The sequence below is a fragment of the Nicotiana sylvestris genome, chromosome 5 (assembly GCF_000393655.2).
Source record: "Nicotiana sylvestris chromosome 5, ASM39365v2, whole genome shotgun sequence".
Taxonomy (NCBI): Eukaryota; Viridiplantae; Streptophyta; class Magnoliopsida; order Solanales; family Solanaceae; genus Nicotiana; species Nicotiana sylvestris.
The window spans coordinates 126,946,460-126,959,820 of record NC_091061.1 but is presented as its reverse complement, the minus strand read 5'-3'; the positions used below and the strand labels follow the sequence as shown (position 1 = coordinate 126,959,820).

The following is a 13,361-nucleotide window of genomic DNA, read 5'->3' as shown; positions in this document are numbered from 1 at the left end:
TTTCTGTTTTAAATTGTTTTCTTCAGCAAATTTGGTTTATCTTCCGCATCTTAGACTTATCTAGTCGTAGAGACTAGGTGCCGTCACGATGGTTCACGGAGGGCGAACCGGGGTCGTGACAATATTTTTTTATCTGGATATCATATGAACAAACGGTTAAGATAGTTGGAAACTATATTCCAAGACCTTCAATTTGGTATATAATATGTCCCAATAAGACCTCATATAACACACAAAATGTACTGCTCAAATAGCTTTAGTGACACACCTACTTGTCACCTATGCAGTCTGCGCAGTCTCGCGAAACTGCAAATATCTCTCTACTCCTATATCGTATAGATAAACGGTTTAATGTGTTAGAAAATAGACTCGTATATCTTTAATTTGGTAAGTAGATCATCCCCTAATTCCAAGTATATTGGGAGAAAATCTCAGCTACATTTGACCTAAGTTTCAACACATTTATGAATGTAACTTGTGATGACATTTACCAATTTTTGTTCAACAACTCGTTTGACTTCAAATCATAACACACGTCTATCATACGACTAAAATAACTCATAACATAATCTCCTTATAATTTTAAACACCCTATTCTCACCCCAGAAGTACATGTTACAACATTCCCAACTTGTCGACTTTCGACGAAACTTATTTTCTTCAATTCGTGTAGCTTCGAAGCCTTCCAACCCTCTTGGTACTTGGTATTCATGATCTTAAATATTTGTAACCTCCATTGTAACATGATTAACTTACTTTATGTACTTTCAAAGATGATTTCATTTATGAGCTTACATCAATTGACTTAAGACGTACTCTTACGTACGAAAATATGGGATGTAACATCATTCCCCCTTTGGAACATTCGTCATCGAATGTTGGCTGATGCGCTTATCAGTCTCATAACCAATAGTTATTACGATTATTTTAATATTGTCCTTGCCTTCTAGGCAAAAGGTGGATTTTGTATGTGTATGATAAAGTAAGAATATTTAGAGAATGTCAATGTATTATTTTTTTATAATGAGTGTCCAATCCCTTCTATAACTACATATCTTTCTATTTATAAGGATACATGGGCCATAAAACCCTAAATAGTACAACTGGAAGGAATATTTGCTGGAATATTCTCTAGGGGACCATATTTCTAAAACTAACCGTTACTATTCTACTAAAGGGAATGCTCGTCTTGGTCCTCTGCTGAACCTCCTTGACCTCATGACGTCGACCTTTTGAAACCAAATCGAAGACACGCGGTAGCCTTCGAAGGTTTCCTTAATTTCGACGAGGTCCACATATAATTATGATAGTTTTTAGTCCGTATTTTTTCAAAATTAAATTGTTTCTAACTATAGAAAGATATTATCTTTCTTAAGACAGACCGTAAAAGAAAGAATGTTACATAAAGTGGGCAGAGTGAGTACTCAGTAACAAAGATCTTTTACCAGTATGCTCGCGATTTAGACAAACCAAAACAGGAACTTTGACATTTAAAGACACATGGGTTACAAATTCAAGTAGGAATATGGTAAAATGGAGAGAAGAAAAAATGGATAGGAGTGGGATCCGATAATTATTGCAAGAAGAGGATATGGCCCTTGAATTGGGATCGTTTTACTGAAAGTGTAATATTTCTTGGTGTTTCATAGGATTTAGGACCAAGGTTTGTAAATTTTCATGTGCTAGCCATGTTATATGAACAAATTCCAACTCTAATTTACATCAAATTGGAGGATTATTAACCTAACAGTAACAGTCACATATTATTCTTACTGATATACGTCGCTATTAGTTCATTGTCTTAACTTCAATTTCAAGTCTCAGAACCTCCTTAAAAGGAGCGGATAACCAAAGATGTTCCATCTGCATAACGGAAGAGGAAATAACAGCCTAGGAGCCACGTTCTCAAAGCCAAAGTCAGTTGTTCCTATTTGCAGCTAATCGACGCATTAAACCAAGTTCAGAAATTTCACTAGCTATAGCATTCGACCATAAACGACAGAGTAACTAAAGTTGCCTATATGAGTTCCATCAAACATAACCAGTCCAACTCCGGTTAAAGAAAAGAAAAGAGTATGAGTTCCAGCTAGTTTAGATTGTGCAGTTAATTTATTGAAACAATAGAACAATTGACATATGTTTATGAATAAGTTCAAAGGTTGGCGAAGATGAATATAAAGAATCATGACAAGTGAAAAATGTTTTTTTGAGTAATCAAATTGGCAGCTAACAAAGAGCTTCTCTCTCCAGAACAATTGTGAAACATCGTATAGGACTTCAAAGATTAAATTCCAAAATAATCACCACTATTAGACAATTGTTAAATAATCAAATTTCTACTGTTTTTGAGCTATAACTTGTTGATTGCATTGCCAGATTGGTTGAATGTTGCATTCAGCAACATTTGACTCTGCTGGGGATCGAACCCAGAATCTCTGGTTTCGTAGACCAGCGCCTTATCCATTGGGCCACAGAGTCCTTTTTGAAAGTATTTCGCTTAAAAATAAATAATATCACATTTTACAGAAACAGATGGTTGATGATTATCCATGTCTAACAACTGATGAGAAAGAAAAGTCCCTTCCAACACACTCTTTTTCTGCTAATATATTCCACTCACTTTCCTTTTCAAAAGAAAATAAAAAGTGTATATTCTGAAGTTTTTTTTGCCTTTGAAGGTATTGAAAAATATGGGATATTAGAGCAGCATCACAAAAGCATAGTGGAATTTCTTGTCATCAAAAGGAGAAATACCAAAGCTTTAATAAATAATGGGTAGTCAAAACAAAGAAGAGGAAAATCTTGTTCAGCAGAAGAAGAAGAGTTCATTAAGGAGTAAAGCAGCACACTTTGTATCAGATTTTGCCACTGTTATTCTCAACCCCATTTCTGATAAACCCTTAAAGCCTCGTCCGCCTCCTCTACCCGTAAGTTTAATTATTTTTTGGGATTCGACATTTTTCGTCATATTAATTTATGCTTTCTTTTCTGCGGTTAATAATTTAGGTGATAATTTTCAGCTATTGAATACTCAATTGGAAATTGATCAGCGATAAAGATTTAGGTTGACTATTGGTTGTTGCGTAGTTGTGCTTTGCCTAATTCGGGTTACTGCTTACTACGGTAGTAGTTTTCATTTTCACTATTAAACTATTCAATCTGAGATTTATGCTTAGGGTCTCTGCAAAAGCTAATCTGCAATCTTTAGCTGAACTGGGTAAATGTTTTTTTTTTTTCTAACCATAGTTTAAGGCAAGTGAGAATTTTCTTTTCTTATATATTTTTCTTGGAGTTTAACTAATACCCACCGACCGGCTTTACACTATCGGGTCACCTTTACCTAGGTTAAAAAAAAACGGCGGTCCGGTGCACTAAGCTCCCACTATGTGCGGGGTCCGGGGAAAGGGGCGGATCACAATGGTCTATTGTACGCAGCCTTACCTTAGGTAATCTACCTCAAGATTACAAATTCCATCTTTTTATGGAGGGTTATCTCCAAATATCTTTTGAGTGACCTAATAGTAAACATGTCTTTACATTGTCACTATATATAAGTTAAACTCTTTTTGTTTGGCTTTCAGAGGGATTCAGTTCAGGTCAAATCCTATCTAGTTTGTCTCTCCGCTCTTGTTGATTTTTCCACCATAAGGTAATCGTTAGGTTGTCTAGAGTTAGAGAAGTACAAGATATGACTAGAATTGCACCATCATAAGCACTTCTTAGTATTCACTACCTGTTATTTTAGATGAATAATGCAGTGTACATAACATAAATATTGGGGCATATAATTTGGAATACAATATGAGTTTAAATGGAGAAACATGCTCAGTCATATAGCCGACCTCCAACTTGTTTGCGATTGAGGCGTATTTGTTGTTGTTGTTGTTGTATAATTTGGTATCCAGTATACTCACAACAAAGAGGTTTTGTAATATTTCCCCTTTTCATCTTGCTGTGAGTGTATTTAGGAAGATGGATCTGATTCAGAGGGAAGTAAGCATGAGTCATATGCAGAGGAAGATGCCAAGGATTTAATTGATGGTCCTGATACATCTTCTTTCACCGCATTTCTATATTCTCTGCTGTCGACCTCAGGATCTGTGAGTAAGTCTAACAGTAGTGGCAAGCAAGACGAGTCAACACCTGAACCTATAATGAAGGAACCTGGCAGAAGAAAAAGTATACTTTCCAGGGGTAAACAGTCCCTTGGTAGAGCGTTTCACGGAGTCGCTAGACTAGGTGGCTTTAGAAATCAGGGTTCTGCACAGGGCAGTTCTGAGATGATGTTTGATGATGGAAGTAATTCCAAAGTTACTGGAGATGATCAGATACCCTTGGAAGATATGAATCAGAAACTTCCTCAGAGCAATCTTCCGGAAACTTCTGAGCCTTCAATGCTCCTCTCTGAGAAGGCTAGAAGTGCTCTTTATGCTGCATTACCGGTGCTTGTGCAGGACAGGAAGTGGGTCTTGTTATACAGGCAGGGGATCATAAGTTGATTAAATTTGAATCCCTTTCACAGCAGCATCTATATGCTTATTTTCTCTACTACTTTCCACTTTAACTTCTCGTTTCTATTTTGCCAGTACATGGAGAAATGGAATATCACTCTCAACGTTATATAGGAGAAGCCTACTCTGGCATGGCATCAGTCTGCTGGTAAGTATGTTAAGAGATATATATTGCTTTTAAAGAATTATGTACCAGGATTAACGTATTGGAAAGTAGTTTTGTTTACATTTTGAACAGTTATTTGATTGCTTATGGTCTACATAAATAAGACCTATTGCTTTGTTGTAGGTGTGTGTATTTCACTTCTCAAAGAATCTATTGGATAATCTCCTTTCCCTTTATGATAATCTGTTTGAACTTAACAAAGAGTAGAATCCCCATGCTAGCTTATACATGGAATAAGACCCAGCTATTTTATGAATGGATGGTCAAATATTCCCAGGTCCTGTCATCTTTTTATGCCCTAACTTATTAGTGTTGCTGTCACAGTCCAAATCATATTTTCAGAAACCAAGTAATCCTTCCAATATCAGGGAGGTCAGCTAGATTTATATTTTCACAGAAAAGACAAGGCATGTCCTTCATAACAAGACCTATGTAATGCCTCTCTTGGCTGATAAACTCATAATTTGGTAATTTATTCCTTCTGATTTCTGGAACTCAAGATTTCTGGGTTAAGCGTTATTATTTTGAAAAATAAAAAAGATAGATCATGAGCTGGAAACGTCTCTGAAGTTCGCTGTGTGCCATTTTTTGAAGTCAAAGGCAGTAAATTTGTCACTTTAGTTTTTTATTCTAGCTGGTTGCTCTTTCTGTATGAGTCTGAGCGCTCTATCTCTTTTTGCATTATTGAAGTTAAAAGCATTCCTGTGTCTGGTGTCTTTTTCTTTTCTGTCACTATGAATTGTGGATGTAGTCATTAAGACGTCAGACTTACAGATTATTAAACCTGGTATGGGATTCTAGTTTTGTCTCTCTCATGTCCATATCTTATAGGTTGTTGGGGATCGTAACGGTGCTGTATTTGGTGGCCTAGTTGATGCACCTTTAAGGGCAACTACTAAGAGAAGATATCAGGTAATTCTGAGCTGAAAACTCAAAACATGTCAGTGCTGTGTTTGAGTTTCCATTTTTCTTCTTGATTTTGATTGTGGTATTTGACAGGGTACAAATAATTCATTTGTTTTCTCAAATGTATCTGGCCAACCTGTTATATTTCGACCCACAGGTATCTCTTCTTTCCTTATATTTTTACCAAACATTTCATGTTTGGAGAACAAATTTCCATTTTTGGTTTTTGTTTTCTGTCCCGTATAAATTTGATTAATACATTGGGATGGGAGTGGATTGTTCAGCGTCTCATCATCCTTTGTTGTTTGTGAAATTGATGATCAAAAGGAGAACTAAAATAGTGGTCCACTTGTGGAAGAACATGGGATTGAAACATTTAAATCCGTTGGTTGCATGATTTACTGTCATTTGAGATATTCATGGTGTATGCTAAAGATGTAACAATCAATTGTTTTTACTATTTTCCAGGAATTAGTCATATTTTTCTCTACTAAATCACAACTGTCCCGATCCTGGCATGAGTTGCATGACTGGAACGGGAGGATAGGGGATAATAATCCCTGGAAAAATGTGGGATCATTTATCCCACGTTGGTTGAGTTTTTTATTTCGGTATAAGAAATCATGGGATTTTTTGTACCGTAATTGTGGTATTATTTTTTACCACACTTTATGTGGGATAACAATCTCGGGATTACTAATCCCCAGAAAAAACCACAAGATTACACACTTGCTCTTCTCGAGAACTCTTCTCCCAGTGTCTTTTAAGAAACCGAAGGTTAAAATTGGAGATAAAAGTTTATCAAAGTCTATCTAGTGTAGTAAGACATGATTTATATTATATCTGCATATACCATTTTTATTCATTATCCAAATAAAAAAGGCAGCCCGGTGCACAAAGCATCTTGCATTCACGCAGGGTCCGGGGAAGAGCCGCATCCCGGGATGTAAATAGCCTACCCTAATGCAAGCATTAGTGACTACTTCCACCGCTCGAACCCGTGACCTATAAGGTCACACGGAGACAACTTTACCGTTGCTCCAATTATTTATTGGATAACCATTCAATGATCCAAATCTCTACCAATAAAAGTATATCCATAAATAATCCAGTCATTATTTAATTTAAACCCCGTATTATAATCCCAGTATAACTTGTTCACAAACCAATTGACCCCGAACTGTTTCTGTTTTTGACTCTTATTATTCATTTCCTTTTGCTTTTTATGGATATGTTTTCGATCAGCCTTAGGACTGTTTAGTATTCAAACCAATTCTTATGACACTGATACTGCTGCCTAAGTAGGTGTCAATCGCTATTTCACTGTCTGCTCTACTGAGTATTTAGCTTTGGGAGGTGGTGGTCATTTTGCTCTCTACTTAGATGGGGATCTGTAAGATTTCTTTCTCCTTTCTGTTGCTCCTTATTTCATTGCTTTATGTTTTTTAATAAATAAAGATGAAATCTTATAAATGGTGTAAAACAGTAAGATAATGCGTTACAAAATTGTGCAAGGCCCTCATCATATCTAACATGGAACTACATCTTTAACAAAAGCCAGGTTGCACCAAAAAAGGTAGACAAAAGATTGTGTTGGCTATGTATGTTTCAACTTAATGAATCTAATGTTTAATTATGTTTGAATGCCTTTTCACCACTTTCTTACTTAGTATCATAATGTCCTCCAATAAAGGGAGAAAAAAGAGGATTATCGAATGCCCACAGCCTCTTGGGAGTTACCTTCTTCGTCCATCCAATTTTAGGATGTCATGTCAAAATTTGAAATATTAACCTTCTCAATGAACTCAAGGTAGAAACTATCATCATCATCGTCATGAACCTCACCTTTTTGACTTAATATATTTACTATGAAATCAAATCTTATGATTTCAGCTTATTTGGGATTTAATTCAAGTCGACTTTTTCAGGCTAACAGGTTCAAGTGCAACATCAGAAACTTATGGAAATTCTTGTTTGGCACATACTGAAGACTTTGAAGTAAAGGAAGTTGAGGTAGACTCGCAACTGGATCTCTGTGTGTTGTTTGTGTTTGCATACGTGTGCGGGTTGTGGCCTGCCTTGTCTATGTCTGTATATCTAAATGCATGTGTGTGTCAGCCTGTCACAGGGCAGTTTGTTTGCACTTAGCTATATGAAATTTAACTTTAAGAGTGCAATATACATTTATCATGTGCCATGCAGTTATGGGGCTTTGTATATACTTCCAAGTACGAAGAGATGGTTACCCTTTTGCGAACGGAGGCACCTGGAATTTGCCGCTGGTAATTACCGCTTTTCAGATGCTTCCCTTCCAGTCTAAATGATCGTGTCTGTTGGATGCCCGTGCTTGAGCACCATGTGGAATGCAGGATAGTTTTTGTACATATTTTGTCACATGTTAAGCAACAATGTTACACTTGTATAGATGTGTTCCCTTACATGTATAGCCAACAAGTTTGATAAAATGCTCCTTTCTTTTTATTTGCTTTGGCAAATGAGAATGAATGTGAGAGCCAACTGAAAATATTCCTTAAAACTGTTCTCCAGTGACTGAGGCTAATGTGCTGTGATTAGAGGCGAAGCCATGATTTGAAGTTTATGGGCTTGAGATCCTAGTTCTTTTAAGTTATGGGTTCCAAACTAATATTTTGTACATATTCAGTGAATTTCTTAAGAGAAATACAGGGTTTGAACCAACGTTACTGGTTATGCTGAACCTATAATCTGCACTGCTGATACTGCAGAAGAATTTTTCTTTACTGAATTTAAGATGTAAGTTAGACTTGTTTGAGCAGGTGCTTGGTGTTGTCTATTTACATCCGAAGAGTCGAAATCTTTGACAGTATGATATTATGATATTTGGTCCTGGTGCTGGGTCAAATTAAACCTCTCAAGCCATATTATTAAGTATTGTGTATTGAGGCAACCCCCTGAAGCAATTCCTACTTGAATGTGTACTCATTAAGCTAATTAATTTGGTCTCTTGAAGTCTTTCGCTACTGTTTTGGCAATGATCGATCAACCATTGATCTTACTGATGAATTAGATGTATTATTACATAATGCGGATTCTAATGGGACGAAACTTGGCCATTTTCTGTAGCCAACTGAAAATTTTTAACCATCTGATAAAAACATTTCAACGGGGAACAAGAACGTTACATTTTTATTTTACACGAGTTGTATGAGGACTTTAACGAAAGTTAACTTCTCAAGATGCAATGTAGTTTTACTCCAAAGAATATGAGTACCATATATAAGTGAGATTTAAAATGTTAATTTGGGAGCAAGGCGTCTTGGATTTGTATGAAGTTGTCAAAGCCTCCATGTGGGTACGTATATATTCCAAGAAAAAAACTTATGGATGTTTACACTGAATCAAGGCCGTCTCAACAAGATTGGGGCCTGAAGCCAAATTTTCAATTAAAAAAGTATAAATAAAGGTAGACAATAAAATCGACTCAAGAATTTGATAAGTTGATGTACAACAATATACCCAATGAAAACCCACAAAGTAAGGTCTGAGGAGGTAGAGTGTACACAAACCTTACTTCTACCTTGGGAGGTAGAAATGTTGCTTTCGAAAGATTCTCGGCACAAGAAAAAGTATGGCAAGAAAAAAGGTCAAATAAGGACAATCAATTCAGTGCAGTATGAAAATGAAAGTAACAAAAGTGAATAAGTCATGATAAAGCAGTCTAAAAAGGAGCAGTAACTATCACAGATAAACAAGACAATCGAAGTACAAGAAACAATAGATAGTAACAAAAATCAAAGAGTAAGAAACTATAGAGCAAGATAAGTTGATACAATAATAACAAAAAGTGTTGCATTGCTTCAATATGATTGCTTGTTGTAATGCCTGATATTTTGAAGAAGACAATTTGTAAGCCACAGTAAGTTGATGATTGAGAGGCTTTTCAATATTGAGAATACGAATAGTAAAAGAGAGAATGAAAAATGTAAATATATAAATAATAATGAGTGTGTGTATTAGTTGTTAGGATATAAATTAGGCAAAAAATTAGCTACTCTATCCATGTAAGGAAAATATTCATTAAAAATTATTCCATTCTCTAATTATTATAATGATCCTCACATTAAAAATTATTGTACTTTTGCTCCAAAAATTCTTTTTAAATTTAAATGTATACACATTTTTTAGTAATATATATGCAATACATTTTTAAGAAAAAAAGGGCCCCCAAAAAATTAGGGTCCCAAGCATTTGCAATACATTTCAGTAATGACATGGCATTTTCGAATTTAGCCATTACTAATATTCGTCATGCTTCTTTTACTTGAGGGAGATTAGAAAGAATAGATTAGTATGGAGAATTATTGGGATGATAAAGGGAGATTAGAAAGAATAGATTAGTGGAGACTGAAAAATAAGTTAGTGGTGAGGCAATTTTGGCAAAGGAAAAGGTTTAGTGGAAACAGAAAATAATTTTATGCCTATGAACTTGTGGAAAAGAATGATAATAATGATTTCTCCAAGTAGGTATGGCAAAATAACGTATATTGGAGAGAGCGAGTATTGATAAGTTCGAAATAGGTTGAATACTCAAAGTGATTCGAGTTTCTTATTTAGATGGCCTCAATGGAGATATTTAAGGGATATGAAAAATTGTACTATATATGATTTAATTAAAAAGTTAAAAAGTATAAATTGTATCTTATGTAATTTTCTGAAAGTAATTGTATTTTTTTAAAATATGTAAGAAGGTTGTATTTTGCATAAATTCCTCTATTAGAAAGGGCAATTAGTCGGATCTAATGCTGTATTTTGTCCCGGGCCCGGGCCTTAGTGGGCCTAACGGGCCGGGCCTCGCGGTCCCGGGCTCGTGGTCCCGGGCTCTGGCGGTCCCGGGCTTCGTGGGCCTAATGGGTGGAACCGGCCCGTGACGGGCCTAAGCCCACATGGTCATGTGCTTAACGGGCCGGGCTCGTGGGCTTCGCGGACCTAGCGGGCTTTTTTTTTTTTTTTTTAGACAATTTCTTGTAGTATCATGGCTATATTAAAAATATATATGTAGTATATATGTATATCTAATTATTAAAGTGCTTGATGAAAAAGAAAATAACAAAACAATAGTAAAACACTAAATTGTCATGCATAAATATCACTTCTTGAAGTATATTATATTGTATCTTATGTATATATATTCTCTTATATATTTTCTTTTAGTATATATATTGTATCTTATGTATATATGTTCGCATAATATATTTTCTTGTAGTATATATATTGTATATTATGTATATATTGTAGCATAATATATTTTCTTTTAGTATATTATATTGTATCTTATGTATATATATTCTCTTATATATTTTCTTATAGTATATATATTGTATCTTATGTATATATATTCGCATAATATATTTTCTTGTAGTATATATATTGTATCTTATGTATATATTGTAGCATAATATATTTTCTTGTAGTATATTATATTGTATCTTATGTATATATATTCTCTTATATATTTTCTTGTAGTATATATATTGTATCTTATGTATATATATTCGCATAATATATTTAAGAGCTTGGTATATATATTGTATATTATGTATATATATTCGCATAATATATTGTCTTGTAGTATATATATTGTATATTATGTATATATTTTCGCATAATATATTGTCTTGTAGTATATATATTGTATATTATGTATATATTTTCGCATAATATATTTTCTTGTAGTATATTATATTGTATCTTATGTATATATATTCTCTTATATATTTTCTTGTAGTATATATATTGTATATTATGTATATATTGTAGCTTATAAATAATTCTAAGTATAGACAAAGAAATATTGCGAAAAGAAGCTCATGGGTAGAAGCAATAAATTTTATTACCAAAAAATGACATATCTTTCTTAGTCATCCTTCCCCCAATGGAATGAGCACAACAAGGTACTAATACCACCATTAGAAGGAAAAAAAACTAAGGAAGATGTGCCAAAATACAAGTTACATATTATTCTATGTATTATCTCTAACAAATCTCATAAATCCTTCAAGGTTCGGAGGAGGTTGCGTTGGTGGTGGTGGAAAAGAAGCTTGTTCATCACCACTTCCGGGCGAAGCCGAATCCTCCGCAAGTTCCGCTATCATTTCTTCATAAGCTTCATCTATCGCCGGTTGTGCTTCTGCAATTCCAAAGTTTCTTCTTTCCGAGCGGATCCAATCTCTAAACAATACTGATTTTTCCAAGCTATCCCTCATAGACGCTCTATGATCACCTATTTGCAGTCTTGCTTGACTGAAAGCGCTCTCTGATGCAACAGTTGAAGCTTGAATTGATAAAATATCCCGAGCCATCCTTGCAAGAACAGGAAAATGTTTTTCCCTTGCCTTCCACCATTCCAAAAGATCAAAAGAGCCGTCTGGATTCTCCTTTTCAAGTCCCTGAGACAAATAAACTTGAAGCTCATTTAGATGTGAAGTTTCATCATAATTTTCACCTTGAGACCCCCTGAACTCCGTCCAAGATTTAAGAGCTTTTAAGCCCGCAACTCTTTTAGAGGATTGTGAGCTAGACGAAGTAGGGGTTGGAATAGTTGGCCTAGCATGCTCTAAGGCAAGTTGATAAGCATTATAAACTGTTTGAGCGTTAATCTTAATTGAAGCTTTTGCATCTGCAAGTGTCGCAATTTCCTCATTTGAAAGATCTAAAGCCTTATAAATATTTGAATACCAAAAATGAGGACCTCCCAATTTCATTGTAGGATTTAGCATTGCAGCAAGACCATAAATAGGAGGGATAGGAAAAAAATATTTTTTAAACTTTTGTTTCATTTCATTTATAGCAAGTTCATAAATATCCCCACCCTCACTAAATTCAACAAACAAATCAGATAGTGCTGCAATATAAACTAAACAGTTTGAAATAGTAGGATAATATTGCCCAGAAAATGCATTTGTTGCAATTTGAAAATGTTCTAAAAAATCTAAAAGAATTTTAACATTAGTCCAATCTTGAGTGGTAAGCATTTCATCATCATCTTCACCACCTACCCGAGAATTAAACGTTGCATTAATTGGGTTTCTATATTCATATGCTACTACTAAACTTTCGTACATACAATTCCATCTAGTCGGGCAAGGTTTAGGAACCTTTCTTTCTCTAAGGCCATATTCATCACATTTTTTAAAATACTCTCTAAGTCTACTTCTACGGTTTGAATAAAAAAGCCAATTAAGAGCCATTCTAACCTTTTCAATTTCTATGTTTAATATTCGCATACCATCACCGACAATTATGCAAAAATATATTCTAAAAACGTAAGAGTTGAAACGAGTTTACCGGATTGCCGAACAACTTCTTGAAAATTGAAAATCGTTGAACACTTGAAAACTTCAATTCAACAACTTCACAATTTTTCACGAAATTTCAACAATAAATTAAGTAATTGTAGTAGAGAGATTGAGAGAGATTGAGAGATATTGAGAGATATTGATGAATTGGTGAATAAAAATGAAAGAATGAGGGGGTATTTATAGTTGAGAAATGGGGAAAAGTGTAATTATATAAAGTTTGGGGTTAAAATAAAGTTTGGGGCCAAATGGCCATTTTTTTAACTTAAAAAACGGTCATATTTTCAGCCCAAACGGCTAGATTTTAAATATGGCCGTTGCAGATTTTTTTTTTTTTTTTTTTGAAAAATAGCCGTTGGGCCCGCCAGGCCCGCCAGGACCGGCCCAGGCCCGCCTGCCGGTCCCGGGCTAAACGGTCCCGGGCTCGTGGGCTCACCCATGGCG

At 34.9% G+C, this 13,361-nt stretch overlaps 1 protein-coding gene and 1 non-coding gene across 2 annotated transcripts; one reads left to right on the top strand and one right to left on the bottom strand.

The window, feature by feature from the left end:
• Positions 1-2,405: 2,405 nt before the first annotated feature.
• On the bottom strand, positions 2,406-2,478 carry TRNAR-ACG (transfer RNA arginine (anticodon ACG)). Its single transcript has one exon. It is a non-coding gene; the product is annotated as a tRNA-Arg (tRNA).
• Positions 2,479-2,601: 123 nt separating this feature from the next.
• On the top strand, positions 2,602-8,280 carry LOC104211619 (oxidation resistance protein 1). The gene is made up of 8 exons (XM_009760707.2): positions 2,602-2,927; positions 3,969-4,480; positions 4,587-4,659; positions 5,509-5,589; positions 5,677-5,740; positions 6,889-6,976; positions 7,512-7,596; positions 7,786-8,280. Exons 1-8 carry the CDS (start codon positions 2,772-2,774, stop codon positions 7,867-7,869), a joined length of 1,143 nt encoding a protein of 380 aa, XP_009759009.2. The 5' UTR covers positions 2,602-2,771; the 3' UTR covers positions 7,870-8,280.
• The last annotated feature ends 5,081 nt before the right edge of the window (positions 8,281-13,361 follow it).

Excerpts from the sequence above, each read along its gene's own strand:
- LOC104211619 (XM_009760707.2), top strand. The coding sequence starts at position 2,772 with ATGGGTAGTCAAAACAAAGAAGAGGAAAATCTTGTTCAGCAGAAGAAG. Across the intron at positions 4,481-4,586 it reads AAGTGGGTCTTGTTATACAG|TACATGGAGAAATGGAATAT; the intron begins GCAGGGGATCAT and ends CTATTTTGCCAG. Across the intron at positions 6,977-7,511 it reads CTCTACTTAGATGGGGATCT|GCTAACAGGTTCAAGTGCAA; the intron begins GTAAGATTTCTT and ends CGACTTTTTCAG.